Source organism: Bactrocera dorsalis, chromosome 1 (genome assembly GCF_023373825.1).
Source record: "Bactrocera dorsalis isolate Fly_Bdor chromosome 1, ASM2337382v1, whole genome shotgun sequence".
In the NCBI taxonomy this organism is placed as follows: Eukaryota; Metazoa; Arthropoda; class Insecta; order Diptera; family Tephritidae; genus Bactrocera; species Bactrocera dorsalis.
The window spans coordinates 6,400,214-6,422,053 of record NC_064303.1 but is presented as its reverse complement, the minus strand read 5'-3'; the positions used below and the strand labels follow the sequence as shown (position 1 = coordinate 6,422,053).

Here is a 21,840-nt window from a genome sequence, read left to right as displayed (position 1 = left end):
ATCTGTCACTTTCCGAATGGTATTTGAGGTTTCCAATGTCGAAATATAGATAATTCAAATTTAAAACGTTAGATGGCTTAGGGTATAAGTATATCAGATACAGTGCAGATAGCGATTTACCATCTGAGCAATTTTGACTCGGACTGTCTATCTTAACTGCGTGCCAAACCGAATCGATTAACATTTTTTGATTTTTTGGTACAATCCTACGTTTATTCGTGTAAATTCTGATCTCCTTATGTGGATTACAGTGCGTTTAGTAGTTTTTATTTACGGCGCGGAAAGTTTATCTGGCGATTAATACCATGGAAAATTTTTGAACAACTAGAATATGCTTGAAATTTTGCGTTTCCAATGGAATCACATCTATCGGTTCCTTGAAAATGTCCCAGAAGTATTTTGTGGAGTCTACTTTATCACAAGCAAAAGTACTTGCCACAAAGCATAAGTGAAGTTCGTGAAGTCATCGAACATTTACCCTATACGAGCCGTCTATCCACCTCTGTTAATGACGTTTACAGCGAAAATGTTAAAGAAACAGTGTTTGAAAATCGCATATGGATATCAAAGAGATGGCAGTGAGTCTCAACATCTTCTGTTGATCCATTCAAAACTTTTGGGTAATATTTTGAGTATTAAGCATGCCAATGCTTAACTCGTACCAAAAGACCTGAAGTAGAGGCCGCAAAAGTGGTAATGTTGCTGTAGACCGTAGATTCGTCAACCGTATCATTACTGCCGACGAGATGAGGGTTTATGAGTTTACCTTCGAAACTGTCCAACAATTTAGTGAATGGTGCTTTAGATAAATGCCTAAACCGAATAAACCAAAATTCGCTGAAGTAACACAAAAGGCGATAGCAGCCGTGGTATAGGTGCATAACTTGCTCAAGGGCCTATTTTGTAAGTAACAACAAAGATTTGTGGAACTATTTAGAATACCGTCCCGTATTTATGTACATATTCTTGATCTGGAGAACCTTAACTTAACGCCTATACTCCTTTTATACCTGAAATTCTAGCATGGCATTCTGAAGCCCACCCAAGATTTGTAGTAAAAAACTTGAAACTGCTGATTTCGACAATATGAGTCGAATTTGATCTGAACGTAATTCCCATGACGAGTATGGTTTACTTTGAATAACCAATATACATATATATTATATATGATATCTCAAATGTTTATAAGGTATGAATGTAGGATTCTTTCAATCAAATATTCTAACTCCTCAATCGATCCTAAAATATTTCCCGCTTCTGTTGAATGTTTAGAAACTCTGATCTAAAATAGAAATGTAATTGACAACTTCGTATTTAAATAAACAAAATTTATTTTTCGAGAGTTAAAAAACCAAAATTCGCTTTTCGGCAAATTTGCTTAAAAATTCACAGTTTTCGAACACAAAATCAAACAAAATTATAATTTTCGCAAAATCCAAATTCTTAAAAAAGTCCCGCCTAAAACAATAAAAGTACAAAAATGCATAAATATTGTCGCAACTTGCATTGCATGTGCAACAGCTGTTGCGGCGCCACAACAATGCCGCCACGCAACTGCTCGAGCTGCATTTGGCCGCGCCAATGTAACGAAGATGAGTGGAAATGCTACAGGCGCTGCCTAACGGATCATTACAAGCAAACTTTGAAGCAACATTTTGACACGCTGCTGCGGCGACGGGCGAAACGGCCGCGTCAGCCGCCAGCCTCAGTGATGAATTTGAGCTTTGCCAACCCATTGCAGGAGGAAAAAACTCAGCATTACGCAACAACAACAGAAACCCAGCCGCAAAGAAAAGCAAGCAAGAAAAAGCAACAAAAAATCAAGCGGCCGGCAGAAATCATAATCGAGCAGCCAGATGAATGCCGCGGCGGTCTCCTGCGCAAGCTTGCCCAAACGCCGAACTGTGATTGTCAGCGCATGCGCACGCTGCTCTTGCAACAAGCAGTACTTAACGAATGCAATTGCGATCCGTACGACCTATTGCCGGAAGTGCCACTCACTTTCTACCCAAAGTGGCCAGGCGGCGGCTATTTTGATGATAATACCTGTCCGTGTGTTAGGGATGATTCCACCGCAAATTTTCTCAGATATATCAGCAGTGACGGGCAAGGTGGTTTGAATGTCAAACAGCTGTTGAGTAAAGAATTCCTCACCGGCTTAAATACATTATATGCTAATGTTGGCGGTGGCAAGGACGCTGTGTTCGGCTTTAACGATTACATTTGTGAAGCTGCCAGGCAATATGAATTCGAAGGATTCTTCGGTAGTTTGCCTGCGCCACTCCTCAGTGCCACACCCCATATTCGGCACAGGCACAGTAAACTTGTACAGCCACGCGAATTGAAATTGTTTATGGATAGAGGTACCCTCTTGAACCTCTTAACCTCCAATCGCAGAATTACGCAATTCCATTCATTAAGAGATGTGCTTTCCACTGAGTCATCCAGTCAATCATTTAGATATCCTACGGAATTCCACACGGTAAAGAAACGTCATTTCAAAACTTCACCGAGACAGATTCTAAGATATTTGGGTCGACGCAAGACTAGTAAGAAAATTTAGCTGAACTCAGATGAGAACATGCATAATATGTACATACACAATCGATGCATATTATGTATTTAAATTGTGATTCGTAGGGCCATCATTGAGATCATTAAATACCTCCTTATTTTCACCCTTAGTATTATATACTTGATGATAAGCTTACATACATATGTGTAGGTGCAATATGTATAGTTTTGTATTTTTATTATTTTATGCTCGGGATAGAATGTAAATTTTTGTAAACTCAATAAAATTTAAGTTTGGAAATTTGTTTCAAAAAAGCAATTCACTAACATTGCCGAGAGATTAACTCAAGTTGAAAAGTTAAGGGTGTGAGCCTTGGCTTGGATTTTTCTTCAAAAGTGTTTTGGGTTGCTATATGAACTAAAGCCGAGGAGCCAAGACACAAACCTCAGCTATGTGATTTGAGATGAACACTCCACAAGTACACCAATTTTTATAAAGAGCTGAATCTAATGTTGAAAATATTATTTCGTCAAATTGAAGCTGGCCATAATCTTACAGTCATTGAGGAATTAATTGTGGAGCTATGGGAAATCGAATGTCTACACAGATAAAGTCTGATACGATTGACGTCTTGGAAGAAAATATTTGGCGCGTTACTGCTGCTGTCGCCGTATGTCGCAAAAAGTGATCGAAAATTGGATCCCCTAGCTTATTTTAAGTGATCATCTCAGTGTGAAATTTTTAAAAATCGGTTTTATTTTTGTTGCCTTAAGGGATAGTATACACTATAATAAACATTCTCTCAAATTTTGAAATCAAAATTCAAGTTATTACGGTCGCTACAGTGTTTCTTGTAGAACGGGAACATAGTAAGGAACGGAGCGAGACATCTGCCTCGTTCGGTGCTCCGTTCGACCGTTATTTCTTTTGTTTATTTTTCTACCTAAGTGTGCACCTTTCTTATGATGCCCTTACGTTATATAACTTTCCAAAATAAACTGGCCAGTCATTTCATTTCGTTTTCGACATTAACCACATATAGACATATGAGTGAAAATATTCGAAATGGACAGAAAAGGCGAGGGGGACGCATTCACGACGTGCTAGAAAGAGACCCGTAAAGTTCAAAGGAACGAATCGACATTGCATTGAGACCGAAACATCATTTGCAAGTACTTCGGTGGCGAAAATAGCCAGAAAGAGTCCGTAGTTTGAGGTCTGAAACTCATCAACATTTCACAACGCCGAAGCTCTCTGGACATCAAAAAAGACAGCACAGCTCATCAAAACGAAATTTCAGCCTAAAATAAGCAGTTTGAGGAAGCAGAAAGGATTTTGTATGGACCTGGCATCGCCGATTGATCGTATGTAAACGACTTATCTAACATTTTCCATCTCCGATCTTTAAACGTTTTTTTCTCAGAATGACGATCCCTTAATTATATCAATTATATCATTTTGGGGCCTTAAAATTTTCAAGCTGATTTTCCAAGCAAATCGCTGATATTGACAAATGTAAGAAGAAGAAGCATTTTCGATATTATTATTATTTATTATTCATTAATCGGGAAGTTCAAAAGCCATATCGAGTCTAAAACTTCACAACAAGCATGTAAACACTCTTATAACTTCTGTCATTGCGCTTGGTAAACAATAAAAAATTAAAAAAATTCAACTTCTAACGACTTTTCTCTTGAAAATTACACAAAATTACAATAAAAAATTACAAAAATGTGTGAATGTTGTCACAGCTGCAGTCAGTGCGACAGCTACGCCAGAAGACGCTGCGCGAGTTGCTCATCCACATACCTATACGAACCGAGCAGCGTGAAGAGCTGTTGCCGACACCAACGCTGGACATGCCCTTGCTGTTGCAAGAAATACTTCAGAAGCCATTCCGCTTGTGGACTATTTTCCAACAACAAGTGTCGTAGCAGCGATGAGTATAAATTTTACGAGCGCCAGCTAACGGGCCACTACTTGAAGATGAAAAGTACGAGTGTAACGGATCTCTACAGTTCGTATGATCTATCGAAGCAAAAAGCAAGCGCGAAGAGGAAACGACGAAGCTGCTTGTGCAACAAACTCAAAAGTTGCCGAAAGAGTCGCCGTGACATGCACGAAGTTATACCAGGTTGCTCGCCACGCATTCTGCAACGACTCGATGTGGATTACGAAAGCTACAAAAGCATGGTTGAGATACCGTTAACATACTGTCCGACATGTCGGCAAACACAATATAATGACGAGTGGCACACGGGTGACAATTATCGTAAATACCATACCATGGGTGATGGTTATCGTGATTATCAACACCACATGGGTGACGGCTATCGGGACTACCAACACCACAAGGGTGACAGTTATCGCACTTATCGTGATTATCTGGAACGTTTAAAGCGCTCTATCTACAGTTTCAAAGATACTGCAAACAAACCGAATGAAGTATGTAATAATAGCTTTTTAAACGACTTAAATAAACTGTATGCGACCGTGGGGGGCGGCATGGAAGATAAGCTCAAGCAAAGACAGACAAATGTCTCGTTACAGACACAAACCTCATTCCCGAATCCCATTGAAGCCATGCGTGAATACCGCGCTTTCTTCGGCAGAGGTAATAAGCCTAGACGTTACTCCAATCGAAGAAGGTCACACAGTTATCGTCGGAGATCGCGCACTCCATCAAGAAGTACTCGCAGCTCTATCAATGTCGTCGATGTACCAAATGAAAATTGGCCAGTTTATAGTCGTACGAGATATAGTTATCACTTATTGGATCAAGCGGAACAAGGCAACCATAAACGGACGAGTCGGCGTTCCAGTCAGCTGTACAGTGATTTTGTACTTAAATATCCAACGCAACTGGCACCGAACGCACGCGTGCGGCTTAGTTTGACTTCCGGGGAACGCCATGCATTATATGGTTCCCTTCTATCGAATAGGTCTTCAAAGAGCTCTATTGACTTCGATTTATACGACAGGCGACACACAATTCTCTTGAATAACTAAAAAAAAAAGGTGATGTTATAGTTCGCTGGGTATACTGTTCAATATTGAATTCAGTCGCAGTGCACCGTGGCGTGAACTCATGTGAAATCTAGAACTTCATACATTTTTGTGATTTTATTATTTTCTGAAACGACTTTCACCTATGTATCTACTTAAGTGCTTAAACACTTTTATATACCAAATTTAAAGTGCTTGTGAATAAAAAAGCGTGCGCAAAATTAAGCTGACGTCTAATAATTTTATGAAACGATCAATGAACATATCCTAAGCAATCAAAGTAACGATCTGTTGTTGCAAATTTTGCTTACCAAAAAATTTTTTTAATTTCCTTCGAACGCCATAATATCTCTTTTGAAATTCTACCTTGCCATCGCGAACGTTTTCAGTACGCCCCTTCAAGGAGTGCTGAAATTTATATTCCATAATAATACTTAACTTGCGAGAACCTCATTTATGCGAACCTCAGTCAACTGAGTCGTGAAAATATCCGTTTAGATCAGCCTTTAGCCAGGTGACTTCGCTCAATAAATAGAAGCACATAGTTATTGTTGTTATAGAGATATAAAAATATCTCTAAGAGTTTATGGAAAGCACTGCCTACTCCTTTTTCTCAGATATAAATTCGGGTGCATTTCGGTTACGTATTGCTGAATTTCAAATAACTAATATTTGGTGGCTTTCTGGTGAGTAAGGTATGGTTATATTGGTAATAACTCAAAATCTTTTTCTAGGTCTTATTCATAACTTCCACTTTGAATTTTGCTGCCAGTATTCGAAGACAATACACTGCAAATATCACAGTTTCTTACCCAGATTAATAACCGTTTCTTCTAGTTTGTCGAGTTTCTGTTTACTTTCTTCTAAGGAAGCTTTCATTTTCCTAAACTGTAAGTACTTTAATTCGCCTTCGTCAATTGAGAGCCGGCAGCCTTGTCTTGACAATTTTTGCTATAATGAAGACCACCCATTAGTTCTGGCGTTTCCGCACGTGATTTAGGAATTTATTTCGCTTCTTTCTTTGACCTTCTCCTTTAGCCGCATGTGTACTTTAATTGGTACTCGTGACTGCTATAGAGGTGGAAGGTTAAGTATTGACGCTATCAGTACTTCGGTTGGTACCCGGTATATTTCCTGCGTGATCTCCGTCGTACTGTGACTGATACATCCGGGAGCACTCTAATCGTCTTCTTTGAATGTCTTCCTCGGACTTCGTTAGGGGTCTCAGAGTCCTTAATTCATTGCTCAGAACTCTTAATCGTCATCTGAGAGGAGGACGTCTTTGTCAGACTCCGTTAGGGGTCTTGGAGTTCTTTAAGGCATGGTCTTGGCCGTTGTCCGAACGTGAGTCCTCAAAGTATTAGTATCTATTTTTTTGTTTTTACTTGTTTTATGTTTTCTTTTGTAGTTCCACGCGTAGGTCGGATTGGTGACTCGTCCACAGAGTCGGTATGCGTGGAGAAGGAATTCAATATTTCCGATTTCGGAGGAACCGTTCATGATCAACTAATAACCGACCGCTGACCATTCAGCCATCAGAACGGTCACCTCGATATCATACTACCACAATATCAGATGAGCGTAAACTGAAGTTTTATTCATCCAAATCCCCATTGTGGAAATTATGGGGTGTTCCTCTTAGTTTGGAAAAGGAATATACGTTCCGATTTGGGTTATACCGATTACTTTTACTCAAGCCCCTCTATCACGGTAAAGCGACCAATGAGCGACATGGTTCGTCTGGAATGTAATAGGATTGACTCGATTAAAAAAAAAAATATTGAACCAATCGTTGAAGGCGGCACGGAAGGCATTCTCCGGAATAGCTTTGAGAGTTGAGGTGCATGCTGCTTGGATCCCCTCTGTCGTATCAAAATATTTGCTTTTTCTCGGCCTTTTCAGACAAGGAAAAAAAAAGAGGCCACATCTGGGCTGTGGGCGGCTGCGGAAGCCTTGGTTAGGTAGCTGTTCACAAGAAAGGCGGTGTGAGCCGGAGCGTTGTCATGGTGCAACTTCCAATGGGCTGCGATGTCTTGTCGGACCCGATTGACCCTTCGTTTGAGTCCCTTGACGATTTCCACGTAAAGCTTTGCGTTGAAGGTTTGTCCAGGAGTTTGCCCACAAATTCATGGTTGACGATGCTTTTGATGTCAAAAAAGACAATTAGCATCGTTTTCACTTTGGATTTGCTCATTCATCAGGGAAGTCTTACCGCACCTCCAAAAAGTCCTGGTGCCACCGATATACACCACTTCTTGCTAAGGCAACATCTGGGTAAACCTGATTGGTTATATCAAACGTCTCTGTCGAAGACATACTGAGTTTCATACAGAATTTAATCGCGTACCTCTGTTCTAACGAACGCTGTATTTTCAGCTTGCAGCACTCACAGAAATACGTCGCTCGAAAATGTTTGTCCTGACTCACCAGCGCTCGTTCGCACAAATGTGTCTATGTTTCTCATCTCAATTCTGTTTAAATATGGGTTTGATGACGTCATTTTAGCTAAAAATTTCAGGGGATCTTGATAAAAGAAAGTAGTTAAATATGAAGAAATATAAAAAAATTTCATAATACTACTTTTTTTACAAGCAATCGAAAGTTCTTCACTTCGAACAAACATATCAATGTCACTTGCATATTTAATACTTCCAAAAGTAATGCTGCCTCCACTACTAGCTTGCTCATTGTACATGGCGTATAAGTAACACACTGTTGCCTTATTCAATATCAACCCTGCACTGCTTGAATAAATCACGCTTATATTAAGCACTTCTGACATAAAGCAAATTCGATTGGAAATTCAAGCAAACTAAAATAATTCGACAAATTCGACATTTGCTGTACCCTCACACTCCAATACATGCTACCTGAGTTATACCCAGTATATTATGTGGTATATGTACATACCTCTACAAATGTATGCATCATACGCTTAGTTTCACCTGCACTCAAATAATGATGAGTTGGCAATTTCTGCCAATTTTCAACTAAATTTCACTTAAGCAAAAGTACAACATCAAAAGTAGAAACTAACAATAAGGGTGGTTACCTAACACACCACTCACTTCTCGTTTTTTCTGCGCAGGCATATACTATAGCAGTGGCTGAATTAAATATGGACTTTTCCATTGTCAATTCAACAGCTTGGCAAATTGATCAGTATTTTATGAGCTCCAAGTAACGTTATGTATACAATGTTTTATGTACTTGCAATACCACCGTTATGTAACCTATGAAGTGGTACAGTCTGCTCATGAAGATGTGTGACTAAAAATATTTTGTATTTATTAAGAAATATCCTTCTTATTTATTAAGGAATCCGAATAACCGATTTCAAAACTTCACTGAAAATATTTTTTTTCTTTGCACAAACGATTGAGCTCTCTCTGGATTTCTTCTTTTTTTCGAAAAGTCATGTGACTCTGTTTTACCTATGCTTATACGTAAAGAGAACTCTTGCTGGAAAGAAATTTACGAATTATAAAGAAATCGGTTAGAACACAGGCGGTCGTAATTTTTGTACCCCAACTCTACAATGTGTCTTAAGCCGGAGCGTTGGGAGCCGTGGTCTCATCAGGCTGAAGGCCGGGAATTCGCATAATTAATGTTCCAACGTCTCATCCTATGCGTATGCACTTTATTTAGTCGATTTCACCTTTCAAATTTTCGGAACGTGGTATCTTAACAGCAGGTGCTTCCGTCGTGACCCCTACATTATTACTAGGGTATAAGAATTTTGGTATGTCCACCATCTATACTACACCAAACCACTGGATGTCGAGGATACTCTCCAGAGCTTTAAGCAATCCTGTTTGAGGGTCTAATTCACTATACCAGCTCACCATATGCTACTGTGTGACCGGTGACAGTTGTGTAGAGCCAAAAAAGGATCGTAAATTCAGATGATTTTTAGTTAACCCTAACCTTCAAAAGACGTTTTTATAAATTTTTGAATGGAAATATGCAGTTGAAGCAAAACTTAGCTTAATGACGACTTTCCAGACCACAAGAAAATCAATCAGTGTGCTAAGACGTGGAAAAATTATCACCGAAGTCGTGAAAGCGGTAGACCCCCAAAAGAAGTTGTTACTGACAAAAACATCAAAAAAGTTCACACAAAAATTTTGGATGGCCGTAAAGTGAAGTTTACCGAGAGAGCTGAAACTCTAAAGATATAAAAGGAGCATATAAGATATATTGTGAATATCTATAAGATATATCTTTAAAACTTTAGAAATAGGCTTCTTCTGCGTCGATGCAGCGTTGCCAGCGCGATTTCCAAACATTGAAGGCGTCTCCGGTATAGACTAGAGAGCCGAGGTGCATGGTGTTTGTATCTCCCCCTTCTTCTTAAAATACTTACCTTTAACCCTTTCAGCCCCGAATTTGCTTATAAGCAACTACTATCTATGTTTGACATCGTTTAAAAAGTCAAATACACAAAAACTTCTTTAAAATACACATCTTATAGATCAACTTCATGATCATGATTAACCCTTTTAGCCCCAAAGTTGCTTATAAGCAACTTCTATATATGTTTGACATCGTTTAAAAAGTCCTTTGGGGCTGAAAGGGTTAATCGACCTTTTTAGACCAGGAAACAAAAAAAGTCCGTGGGGGCTACATATGGGCTGTGGGACGGCTGCGAAAGCATTGGGATGCCGACCTTGGTTAGGTAGCTCTTTACAAGAAAGGCGGTGTGAGCCGGAGCGTTGTCGTGGTGCAACTTCCAATTGGCTGCGATGTCTTGTCGGACTCGCTTGACGCTTTGTTTGAGTCACTTGAGGACTTTCATATAAAACTTGATGGTTTTTCCAGGAGGAACAAATTCATGGTGGACGATGTTTTTAATGTCTAAAAAGACAATGAGCATCGTTTTCACTTTGAATTTTGAATGAGACCGCCATCCTGGCTGAATAGTATGACAGGTTGGAAATGTCTTGCATCTGATCATGGGAAATGAGTATTTAGTAATACTATATTTATTGAATCCTCGTGAGTTCTGTAAGAATTATGACATTTATATTATAATATATCAACGAATTAGATGAAAAATACAATTTTTTGAAAGTATTTTTACTGAACAGACTATATCTCAGTTCACATAATATATTCACATAGATGAAAAGCATGAATACATATATACATAAATGTTAGGAAACTTTCAGTTGCCCCAACAGCAGTGCACATGTGAATACTTGCTGGTCCCGATTGGCACATGTTATCGCAATGAAGTTTTCTTGTCTACGCAGCATCATGTACAGCAGTACTTATGCGCTGATAGCCCTGCTCGTTTGTCATATATGTATATGTAAATACAAGTGTGTCGACATAACCTTGAAACTACGAGAAAACTCAATTTATTTGCGCTAAATGAACGTGATTCAGACTTGGAATTATGCAAACTCGACAGTTTTACGCAAATTACAACACGCACACAGCCACACATACAATTGCATGTATCATACGAAATATGTGTATGTATGTAAGTAAATGTATGCGGACTTACATACATACATGCAAATATAGCGAACTACATTGTGTCTCCTAGTAATTTTCACATCGCATTATTTGACTCTGTCTGCTTACACTGATTTTTAACGCACATACACATACACTGAGATTCCACATATGGATGTATATTGGCTTATACAAATGTGTGTATGTGTGTGCCATGCATTTGCTTTTTCATACTTCTTGCCAAATGCGTTCACTTGCGCTATGCCAATTCAATTAGCTGACATCAGTGCCATTTTTGTCATTTTAGCCAATGCATACAAAATTTCCTCACCACACACACACATACACTGTGCTTGTTCATTTCACTTGTGCGCAGACAAAGCCATCAGTAGTAGTTAAGAGCAATTGAAGTGTAAGTAGTTGGAACAAAGGCAGAAAATGAACGCATGAATATGGTGAATGTATGCAAATTGCATATGGGTGCATTTATGTGTATGAGTGCGGATGTATGTGTATGCATTTTTAGTTACTTATGTATGTGTGGAGTGCAAAAGGTCCTTCAAAGCGGCTATGACAAAATATTTAAGGCATTGACTGCACTCTTTTGACTTTATGAAAGTGTAAATGCACATACACACGTACATATGTACTTACATACAAACTTACCCACATACATATCGTCACCTAAAATGCAAAATAACGTATCATCAAAAAAATCGAAATTCAGTTTTTTATTGCTTATGATTCACTACATCATATTATATTTAGCAAAATTTAAATTAAAAAGTCTTACTATTTTTTACCTACATTAGTGTCTATAGTATTTATATAGAAATTTTAATCTTCCGTTGTTAGATATAACCGATATATAACCATTATATAACCAATATATAACCAATTCATAACCATTTTACAACCAAAACTAAAATTTTGTTTAGGTAGCATAAAACTTTCAGCTTCCGTAGCTTATAACCAATCTGTAACCAATATATAACCAATTGATAACCAAAACATAACCTTTTTAACGGGTGATTTTTTTGAGGTTAGGATTTTCATGCATTAGTATTTGACAGATCACGTGGGATTTCAGACATGGTGTCAAAGAGAAAGATGCTCAGTATGCTTTGACATTTCATCATGAATAGACTTACTAACGAGCAACGCTTGCAAATCATTGAATTTTATTACCAAAATCAGTGTTCGGTTCGAAATGTGAAAATCCGCTTTTTTATCGACAAATTTTGTTCAGCGATGAGGCTCATTTCTGGTTGAATGGCTACGTAAATAAGCAAAATTGCCGCATTTGGGGTGAAGAGCAACCAGAAGCCGTTCAAGAACTGCCCATGCATCCCGAAAAATGCACTGTTTGGTGTGGTTTGTACGCTGGTGGAATCATTGGACCGTATTTTTTCAAAGATGCTGTTGGACGCAACGTTACGGTGAATGGCGATCGCTATCGTTCGATGCTAACAAACTTTTTGTTGCCAAAAATGGAAGAACTGAACTTGGTTGACATGTGGTTTCAACAAGATGGCGCTACATGCCACACAGCTCGCGATTCTATGGCCATTTTGAGGGAAAACTTCGGACAACAATTCATCTCAAGAAATGGACCCGTAAGTTGGCCACCAAGATCATGCGATTTAACGCCTTTAGACTATTTTTTGTGGGGCTACGTCAAGTCTAAAGTCTACAGAAATAAGCCAGCAACTATTCCAGCTTTGGAAGACAACATTTCCGAAGAAATTCGGGCTATTCCGGCCGAAATGCTCGAAAAAGTTGCCCAAAATTGGACTTTCCGAATGGACCACCTAAGACGCAGCCGCGGTCAACATTTAAATGAAATTATCTTCAAAAAGTAAATGTCATGAACCAATCTAACGTTTCAAATAAAGAACCGATGAGATTTTGCAAATTTTATGCGTTTTTTTTTTTAAAAAGTTATCAAGCTCTTAAAAAATCACCCTTTATACCCAAAACTCAAATTTTGTTTCTATGTGTGGTTTCTGTTATATCGTCTTTCCTTAGCCTGTAAACTTATGAAAAGTGTTGTTACGTTATTTTGAATTTTAGGCGATGATATATATGTATGTACGTACAAACATACAGATATGTACATACATACGTTTATTTACATATGTAGAAGCTGCAGTGATTACATTAAGCGGCAGTTTGACCTCTTTGTCTGGTTGAAGTGATGTTTTGCAATCTCTTTTCAAAAGTTATTAAAGTTGTCTTTGCCGTAATAATGACTTGACGACGATTTTAAATGAAAGCAGTACGCATGCAAAACGAATTGGAATATCTTAGTTTGGAATAGTTTCCCATTTTAAGTAATTTTGAGCCAATGTTAGAAGAAGCAAAATACTTTTATGGTTCACATTACCATAATCAGTATCAAGGGGTTATATACAGTTACAATTTTCAAAAAATCGACTTTTTATTTTCTTAATGTACATACATATAAAGGGTGATTTTTTAAGAGCTTGATAACTTTTTAAAAAAAAAAAACGCATAAAATTTGCAAAATCTCATCGGTTCTTTATTTGAAACGTTAGATTGGTTCATGACATTTACTTTTTGAAGTTAATTTCATTTAAATGTTGACCGCGGCTGCGTCTTAGGTGGTCCATTCGGAAAGTCCAATTTTGGGCAACTTTTTCGAGCATTTCGGCCGGAATAGCCCGAATTTCTTCGGAAATGTTGTCTTCCAAAGCTGGAATAGTTGCTGGCTTATTTCTGTAGACTTTAGACTTGACGTAGCCCCACAAAAAATAGTCTAAAGGCGTTAAATCGCATGATCTTGGTGGCCAACTTACGGGTCCATTTCTTGAGATGAATTGTTGTCCGAAGTTTTCCCTCAAAATGGCCATAGAATCGCGAGCTGTGTGGCATGTAGCGCCATCTTGTTGAAACCACATGTCAACCAAGTTCAGTTCTTCCATTTTTGGCAACAAAAAGTTTGTTAGCATCGAACGATAGCGATCGCCATTCACCGTAACGTTGCGTCCAACAGCATCTTTGAAAAAATACGGTCCAATGATTCCACCAGCGTACAAACCACACCAAACAGTGCATTTTTCGGGATGCATGGGCAGTTCTTGAACGGCTTCTGGTTGCTCTTCACCCCAAATGCGGCAATTTTGCTTATTTACGTAGCCATTCAACCAGAAATGAGCCTCATCGCTGAACAAAATTTGTCGGACGTAAAGCGCGAAACACATTTCGAACCGAACACTGATTTTGGTAATAAAATTCAATGATTTGCAAGCGTTGCTCGTTAGTAAGTCTATTCATGATGAAATGTCAAAGCATACTGAGCATCTTTCTCTTTGACACCATGTCTGAAATCCCACGTGATCTGTCAAATACTAATGCATGAAAATCCTAACCTCAAAAAAATCACCCGTTATTTATGAATACACACATTCATATCAATCGGGCGAATATTTTCGAAGTTACACGCAATTTTGAAAAAGGCGTTTTGAGTGATTGGGCAAACTATAAACGCGTCTTTCTCAAAATGGTGTTTTCAAAGTCGGTGACCGACATTACTCGAAAACGGCTAAACCAATTAGTCTCAAATTTTAACACGTTTTTTTATTAAAATATGTTTTAGTAATTAATCAAAAAATTTTTCCCACCCATAAAAATTTTTTTTATAAACAATTAAGACCTAAATTTTGATCAAAAATCGATTTTTTTTTTTAGAAACCGCCATTTTGTCAAAAAATATATTTTTGGCTTATTCCTTCACCCTACTTTACTAGATTTAACAACACTTTAACAAAATCTGCTTGGTTTTTTAATTTCAGGGGATCCAGTGCAGAGATGTAGTGGACACCACAAAACGTCTTTTTTGAGAGAAGCTCTCGGAGGTCAGATGTAGTACCTTTCTAAATAAACGAGTAGATGCCAAGCTGCCGGAATTGTTCGGTACTCTTCTTACCCACTTTTTACTTGGTTCATAAACAAGAAATTTGTATAGCTTCAGTGAACCTTTTCCGACGACTGTGCGAAAAATTAAAACAATTTCAGGAAAAAAGTAGGTCTTCGGGCCAACAAGATAGGTACTCTCGCTTAACTTTTGACATTACGCAAATATACTTGAGAAGCTGTTTGCATGCAATTTGGTGAAGACAACTCGAACCAGCATTATTTTGAAAGATATCGAATATGTTGACCGGCATACGCGTTATAAAGCTAGCCGTGAGTTAGCTCTAGGGAAGCATAGATCCGAATTTAGCCATTAGCGTACCTGAAAAAGATGGTCTCTGAATTTCAATAAGACGCTTCACAATGATCCAATAATACTTTATAAAGACAACTGGATATTTGAAAACCCGTATATGGGGGATATGGGAAGGATTCAACCGATTCTATGAAAGGGCACATTCTTATCCAAAAAGGATTCTTTACCTTACAGATTGACCGATATTTGTCAAACATAAAGTCGACTATATGCACTAGGGTATACATATGTACGCGGCATTTGGGGAAATATAGAAATTTACCTAAAGTTGTTAGATCCTAATTTGGATCTAAGATAAAACACTTTATAGATTTCCGATTAGTATTGATTTCTGATGTCGATACCTTCGAGGAAAAACTACGAAAGTTTTTCGAAAGTTTTTTTCTCAATAATATTTATTTTCCACCAGATTTTTTTATTTCGTTTTTGCTTAATAACGGTTTTTTTAACATCTTCTGCAAAGAATTTATAATAAATATTATAATTTTTGCTATATCATTAATCTAAACGGAGTTAAGACCATATAAATGCCTTGGTAGGTGGTGTCACGATTAACAGAATATTTTGTTCGAACTATATGTATCAAAATCAAATTCTTGTATGGAAAAATTTTTTTTAATTTAGAAGATATATTTACGAAATATGGAATGAATTTTTGTCCGAAGTAACAGTAAAATTTCAAAATATATTATTTAGATCGAATCACGCAAGTATACAATTGACATACAAGCTGATCAATCAAAATAATTTTTTTTTGCTTTTATTTTAATTTAATTTTTATTTTCAAGAACAGTATGGAAATGATTTTCATTTTCAGATTTTGTCTCAATTAATGCAATTAAGTATAAATTCACTTCAATTCATGGCTATAGCTACAGATACTTTCGTGCGGATTTCAAATTGCTGCCACTTGTGCGACTTCAACTGCAAAATTACAAAATAAAAGTGAAAAGTAAATAGAATAGCGGCAAAACTCATGCATATGCATATTAATAATTCTCTCAATCAATTCATACGCGTTTTTTCTGCATTAATCGGCTGTTTGTCACGCAGCGCCTGATTCATGCGCCCAAAATTGTCTAGACTTTTACCGAAAACGCGCGTTGCACCTGCTGCCAGCGGCGACAAACCAACGCCAGCCGCCAACCGCCGACCGCCAGCCGCACAAAACTGCCAAAAATTAAAACGGCGAGTTGGTTTGATAAATTGCGGCAATTCACGGTTCAATGGCCAGCAAACAGCGCTCTCCCATTCATTTGTATGGCTGCAATTCATTAGAATTTTTTCGCGCCATTGCGGGCGGGTACTTACGTGTGCCTGATAGTTATTTATAGGCTTAAGTTTTTCTACAACGATAACCGTTAGTTTTTGCATGTGTGGAGTTGCTAAAAAACGTTAGTTACCAAAAACAACAAAAAATGGGGAAATATTTGCAAAAAGTTAACTTGTTTTACACGTGAAAATACCACGAAAATATCGCAAATCAACAATCATGCCGCAGTACAGTTAGTCAACTAGTGCATGGTAGTGGTAAATGTCACACATACACCAATACACAGGCATATAGATTGGTTTTTTAGCATATGCACACTTTATAAATCATTTAAAGCGCCAGTAAATATGCAAACAAAAACTCGCCAGCATATTTTTTCACAATATTCACACTCGTGTGCAAACTAATTTACTTTTTTTGCGTGTTAAAGTTTTATTTCTGCGTTTGCGTGTGCATTATGCAACATATTATTATTATTATTATTATTACAGCGCTGTAAATCAACATAAAAGGTAAATAATGAAAAGCGTAAAAGTGAAAAATGCACGAAAACACACTTATAAATGCACATACACATACATATAAATCCGCATACATACACACACTTACATGCCGCGCATATTATTAAGCGAAATATATTAAAGCATAAAGCATCTGGACGTTTGTATGCTGGCTTGATTGGAAATTCGCGCTGCAATTGCCGGCGCTGCCAACGCCGCCACAGCCGCCACACATGGCGTATGAGTGACATGCAATTTGTTGGAAATTAAATTTTTACGTGCCAGCCGCATTCAACTGCAACGCTCCGCCAGCGCGAGTATATTATGAGCACAGTACTCAACTGCTTTTATACACTGCACTCACACATATAAATTGACAAACTTACATACACACATGCAAACATAAAAACACATACACATACATATGCATGTTATTTGCCTGACATAATTATGCTAAAAATTGATTGCCGTCGCTTTTGTAATGCAGAAACGAATTATTTACTTCTGTAATCATAAAATTGTGTGTGTTTGAGTCTGTGTGTACGTGTTGAGAATTATGTCAAAAGGTGTTTATTTTTATGCGCTGTATGCTGTATAAAGTTTTGTGACTGCGTAAAGTTTATTTGAGGAACTTTAGTTCTTTCAGCGTTCATCATATTTCAACGCTTTCTTTTGGAGAAATGAACGTCTCTATAAAATGAGAAAAGCATGTATTTCATAAGGGGTCATAAACCACTTGCAAGTCAAAGAAAGGCATTTTGTGAAGTGTATTTGTAGAATTATTTTTATCCTAAGGATCGACGATTCATTTAGAAAAATTTTGGATTCCTTCGATTCATGGCTGATTTTCAGGTTCATTTCTGAAAACGATGACGAGAAAGAGTTTTCTACTCAAAAGTATATCAACTACAGAAGCAGAAAAGTAATTACTATAATAGATAAATATTAAAGTTTTGAGGTTTAAAATATCAAAAAGGAATGAAAACAAGAAAACTCGTTAACTTCGCTACACCGAAATCGAAGAAGGCTGATTTACGATACCAATGAAGGTACCAAGAGTTACCCTGTTTCAAGTGGAGTACCACAAAGTTCTATACTAGGCTCTCCTTTATATACGAAGTATGACAATTAAGTAATGAGACTGATTCCATAAAAACCGTATATTTGGAAACTAATCTACAACTCTGCCATCCCCTTCAAAGAAGTCCCTTGATCAGCTATACAGCGATTCCAGCGCGCTTTCCATGCTTCGTAACATTTCTGGAACGCTTCGACTGGGATGTCCGCGAGTACCCTCGTCACGGCCGCCTGGATATCCATAATCGACTCAAAGTGGGGTCCTTTGACCACCGATTTTGTTTTAGGAAACAAAAAAAAGTCACAGGGTGACATGTCGGGCGAATAAGGCGGCTGTTGCAACATGGCGATCCCTTTAGAGGCTAAATACTGGGACACGCTGCAGCGCGCTGAAGGCGGTGTGGAACGCGCGTTGTCGTGATGGAGGATCCAGTTACGAGCGATGTCTGGGCGCACCCAGTTTACTCGTTTTCGCAATCTTTCGAGTACTTGGTAATAGTAAACTTGATTCACAGTTTTTGCCGGTGGAACGAATTCTTTGTGGACGATTCCACGGCTATCAAAAAAGGCAATAATCATGCGCATTGTCTCCCACTCCGCGCCTCGTCTTCCACGCTTTCACGCCCCTTCTTAAACTCTTTGTGCCATCGAAACACCTTGACACGACTAAGAGCACTACACCATACACTCTTACAATTTTAGCGTACATTTCCAAAGCTGTTTCGCCCAGTCTGGCGCAAAATTTTATCGCGACGCGTTGCTCTTGATTTCGGTTTTCCATTTTCGTGACGAACACTACAAACACACGTCTACTCAACTTGACGCAGCAGGCGAACTAAACAGGCTAGAGCGATGGTGCATATATCAATGGAAAGAGGAGGGACGTCGAAAAAAGAGAAAGGAAATTTCAAGGTCACAGGTTTACCGCAATCGCGGCAATAAAATTAGTCTCATTACTTATTTGTCAAACCTCGTAATCTCATATTTGATGGGGTGTTAAGATTACAAAAACCAAAAAACGTTAAGCTAATTGCATACGCGAACGACCTTATAGTAGTAGCAGTAGCTAAACAACTTGATGACCTCCCAAATAAATATAACGAATGCATAAATGGTCTGTGTCAATGGTTTTCTTACATGAGTTTGAAACTGGCTGAGCACAAAACAGAGCTATTGCTCATAAGCACCAGGAAAATTGAGGAAAAAATAACTCTCACTATAGGAGAGTATGCGGTTACTTCACAGCCACAATTGAAGTATTTAGGGGTAATATTGGATTCCAAATGAAATTCAAGGTGCACTTAACAACTTGATGTGTTCAAATAAAACAAATAATATTTACAATGACCAATCATTGATGAGGGCAAATAGAGACTGTGCGTGCTCTAGCCGTTGACTTTTAAGCCCAAAAGTGATGAGCTTAGTAATATTATATGCTGCCCCAGAATGGATACAGGCACACTATGCCAGAGCAATAAATGTGGTGCATAGACCCAAAGCAATAAGGGTAACAAGTGGTTTCCGAACTATATGCAGTGAAGCAGCTGAAGTATCAGCGAGTATGCCGCCCATCCAGAGAGACGAATTCACGACATTATTTGAGCTATTAGCGCCAATTACAGAAATCAAAAAAGGTGAGGAGATGAAGAAGAGCATAATTAAATGGCAGCAACGATGGCAAACCTCAAGCAAAGGAGGGTGGACCCACAGACTTATAACTGACATCCATACGTGGATAACTAGACAACATGGGAACCTTGATTTCCACCTGACCCAAATATTAAGCGGATATGTGTGCTTCAAAGACTCTCCACGCGTATTTTTCCATTGTAGGAGATGTAAAATGTCTTGTCACTACCATGAAGTAACACTTTATCTGCTGGTTTCGTAGTCTATGTTGAGAAACAATTGCCTACCGTTCAAATTTTCTCTTTCCTTTGTAGACTAAGTATTTATCGGATCCCACTCATATTTACTGTGCATCTATGAATATGTATTGTTTCTTCCAAAAACTAGTTCTTCAAGGATGTATGTAAATAGATCCTGCAATGTCAACCAACGACAGTATATAATGCCGCCCTGAGTAGGATGATAGTTTAGAACAAAGAACACAGTTGTTAAAACAATTGTTTTGATTCATAGGGTTATAAAATATAGATTAGGTCGAGGAATATTGAAATATTGAGTAGGGAAGCCTTCAAGATTTCCAAATATCATAAATATATTGATGAGAGTATTTGAGTTCCCCACCTTAACTATTCAAACTACTTCAAGTCAAGAAGCCTTGAATCTATGAAGTAAAAATAATTCACTCTTGTTAATTGTAGATAATTTTTAGCATATATTTTTTCCTTGCTTACATTTGTGCTTCCAGAAAATAGTTAAACACATTTTCGAGCAAATGCTGTTATAAACTATTTTCGTCTCTGACGCTACAACCTCTACTTATGCCTATATATAAAAATTTTCTTTAAAGCTAGGCTCTTACTTTTTCCACATTTATCTGCGCAAACACACAAATAAAATAAGTGAAAATTAAAAGCAAGCAACCGCCTTGCCGAACTGCTTGCGAGAGCTATTTTCAATTTCCGCGCTGCAAACGTAAGCATTTGCGGTTTTTAGTTTTTTAACAGCAAACTTACTCAACGAAGTTGCAACGTCTTTGCTGCTTCCTCACTTCGATCTCCTGTTTGCTGAATTTCCCGTACTCTCGCTCTTCTGTCTTCCCTTTATCGGGCCGCGTTTGCCTGCTTCACTTGCCACACAAACGTCATTGCCGCTGCTAAATGCAATTGAATTGAATTGCAGCCAAAAAAGTGATGGAAATGTTGAGTGCAACAACACTGTACAACACACAGTGCAGACGTCGACAAAAGCAGCAGAGATATAACCAAATTGAAGTCAAATTCAAGCTGCTTGTCATTGTGGCAGTGGCAATGTTACAGTCATTGCGTCGCATCTCATTGCCCTCATCAGTGCCTTCTTGCGCGATTTTTATTTATTTCGTTTCACGCTGTTTCGCTTTTCACTTTTTCGCTGCTCTGCTGCATTTTTGCTTTAGTTTCGTATAAATTTTTGCGCTCATTTGCTATTGCATTTTATTTTTTTTGCTCAAATTTGCTTTTCAGTTTTGCCGAAAACAGCTTTTAGTGTCATTTTGTTTTGCGGGTTTGCCATTTTTTCTTAGATTATCGCATTTCTTCCTTTTTATTTCCAGTTTTTTCTTGGATTATATCATTCCTTCTTTTTATTTTTTTGTTTGTATTTAACGACATCAAAATGTGCGTGTCCTTTTCATTTAAATTGCCTGTCATTTCATGAGCTGCATATTGTTTCTCACTTCATTTTGAGTTTTGGTATAAGCAATTTTTTTGAAACTGTTGAATTTTGAATAAAATATTTTTTTGTCTTTGTATGCGTACGTTTATTTTATATTTAAGCAAAAATATCATAAAAATCAAATTTCGGGATCCCGAAAAAAGTTTTGAAAATTTCATAGAGAGAATAGCGAAAACTCAATGGAATTAAAATAATAATACTAAGCACATAAAAATCAAATTTCGGGATCCCGAAAAAAAGTTTTGAGCATTTCAGTTGCAGAATAGCGAAAACTCAAAAGAATTTAAAAATATTAATACTAATCTCATAAAATCAAATTTCGGGATCCCTAAAATATAGTTTTGAGAATTTCAGATGCAGAATTGCAAAAACTCAAAAGAATTAAAAATAATGCTTATAATCTGTATATTAAATC

The 21,840-nt window shown here is 37.8% G+C and overlaps 1 protein-coding gene across 1 annotated transcript; it reads left to right on the top strand.

Moving 5' to 3' along the window:
* Positions 1 to 1,303: 1,303 nt before the first annotated feature.
* Positions 1,304 to 2,781, top strand: LOC109579480 (uncharacterized). Its single transcript, XM_019989907.3, has one exon. The coding sequence runs from the start codon at positions 1,481 to 1,483 to the stop codon at positions 2,561 to 2,563; it is 1,083 nt and encodes a 360-aa protein (XP_019845466.2). The 5' UTR covers positions 1,304 to 1,480; the 3' UTR covers positions 2,564 to 2,781.
* Positions 2,782 to 21,840: the final 19,059 nt, after the last annotated feature.

Bases quoted from the DNA above. Each gene is read 5' to 3' on its own strand.
- LOC109579480 (XM_019989907.3), top strand. From the start codon at position 1,481: ATGCATAAATATTGTCGCAACTTGCATTGCATGTGCAACAGCTGTTGC.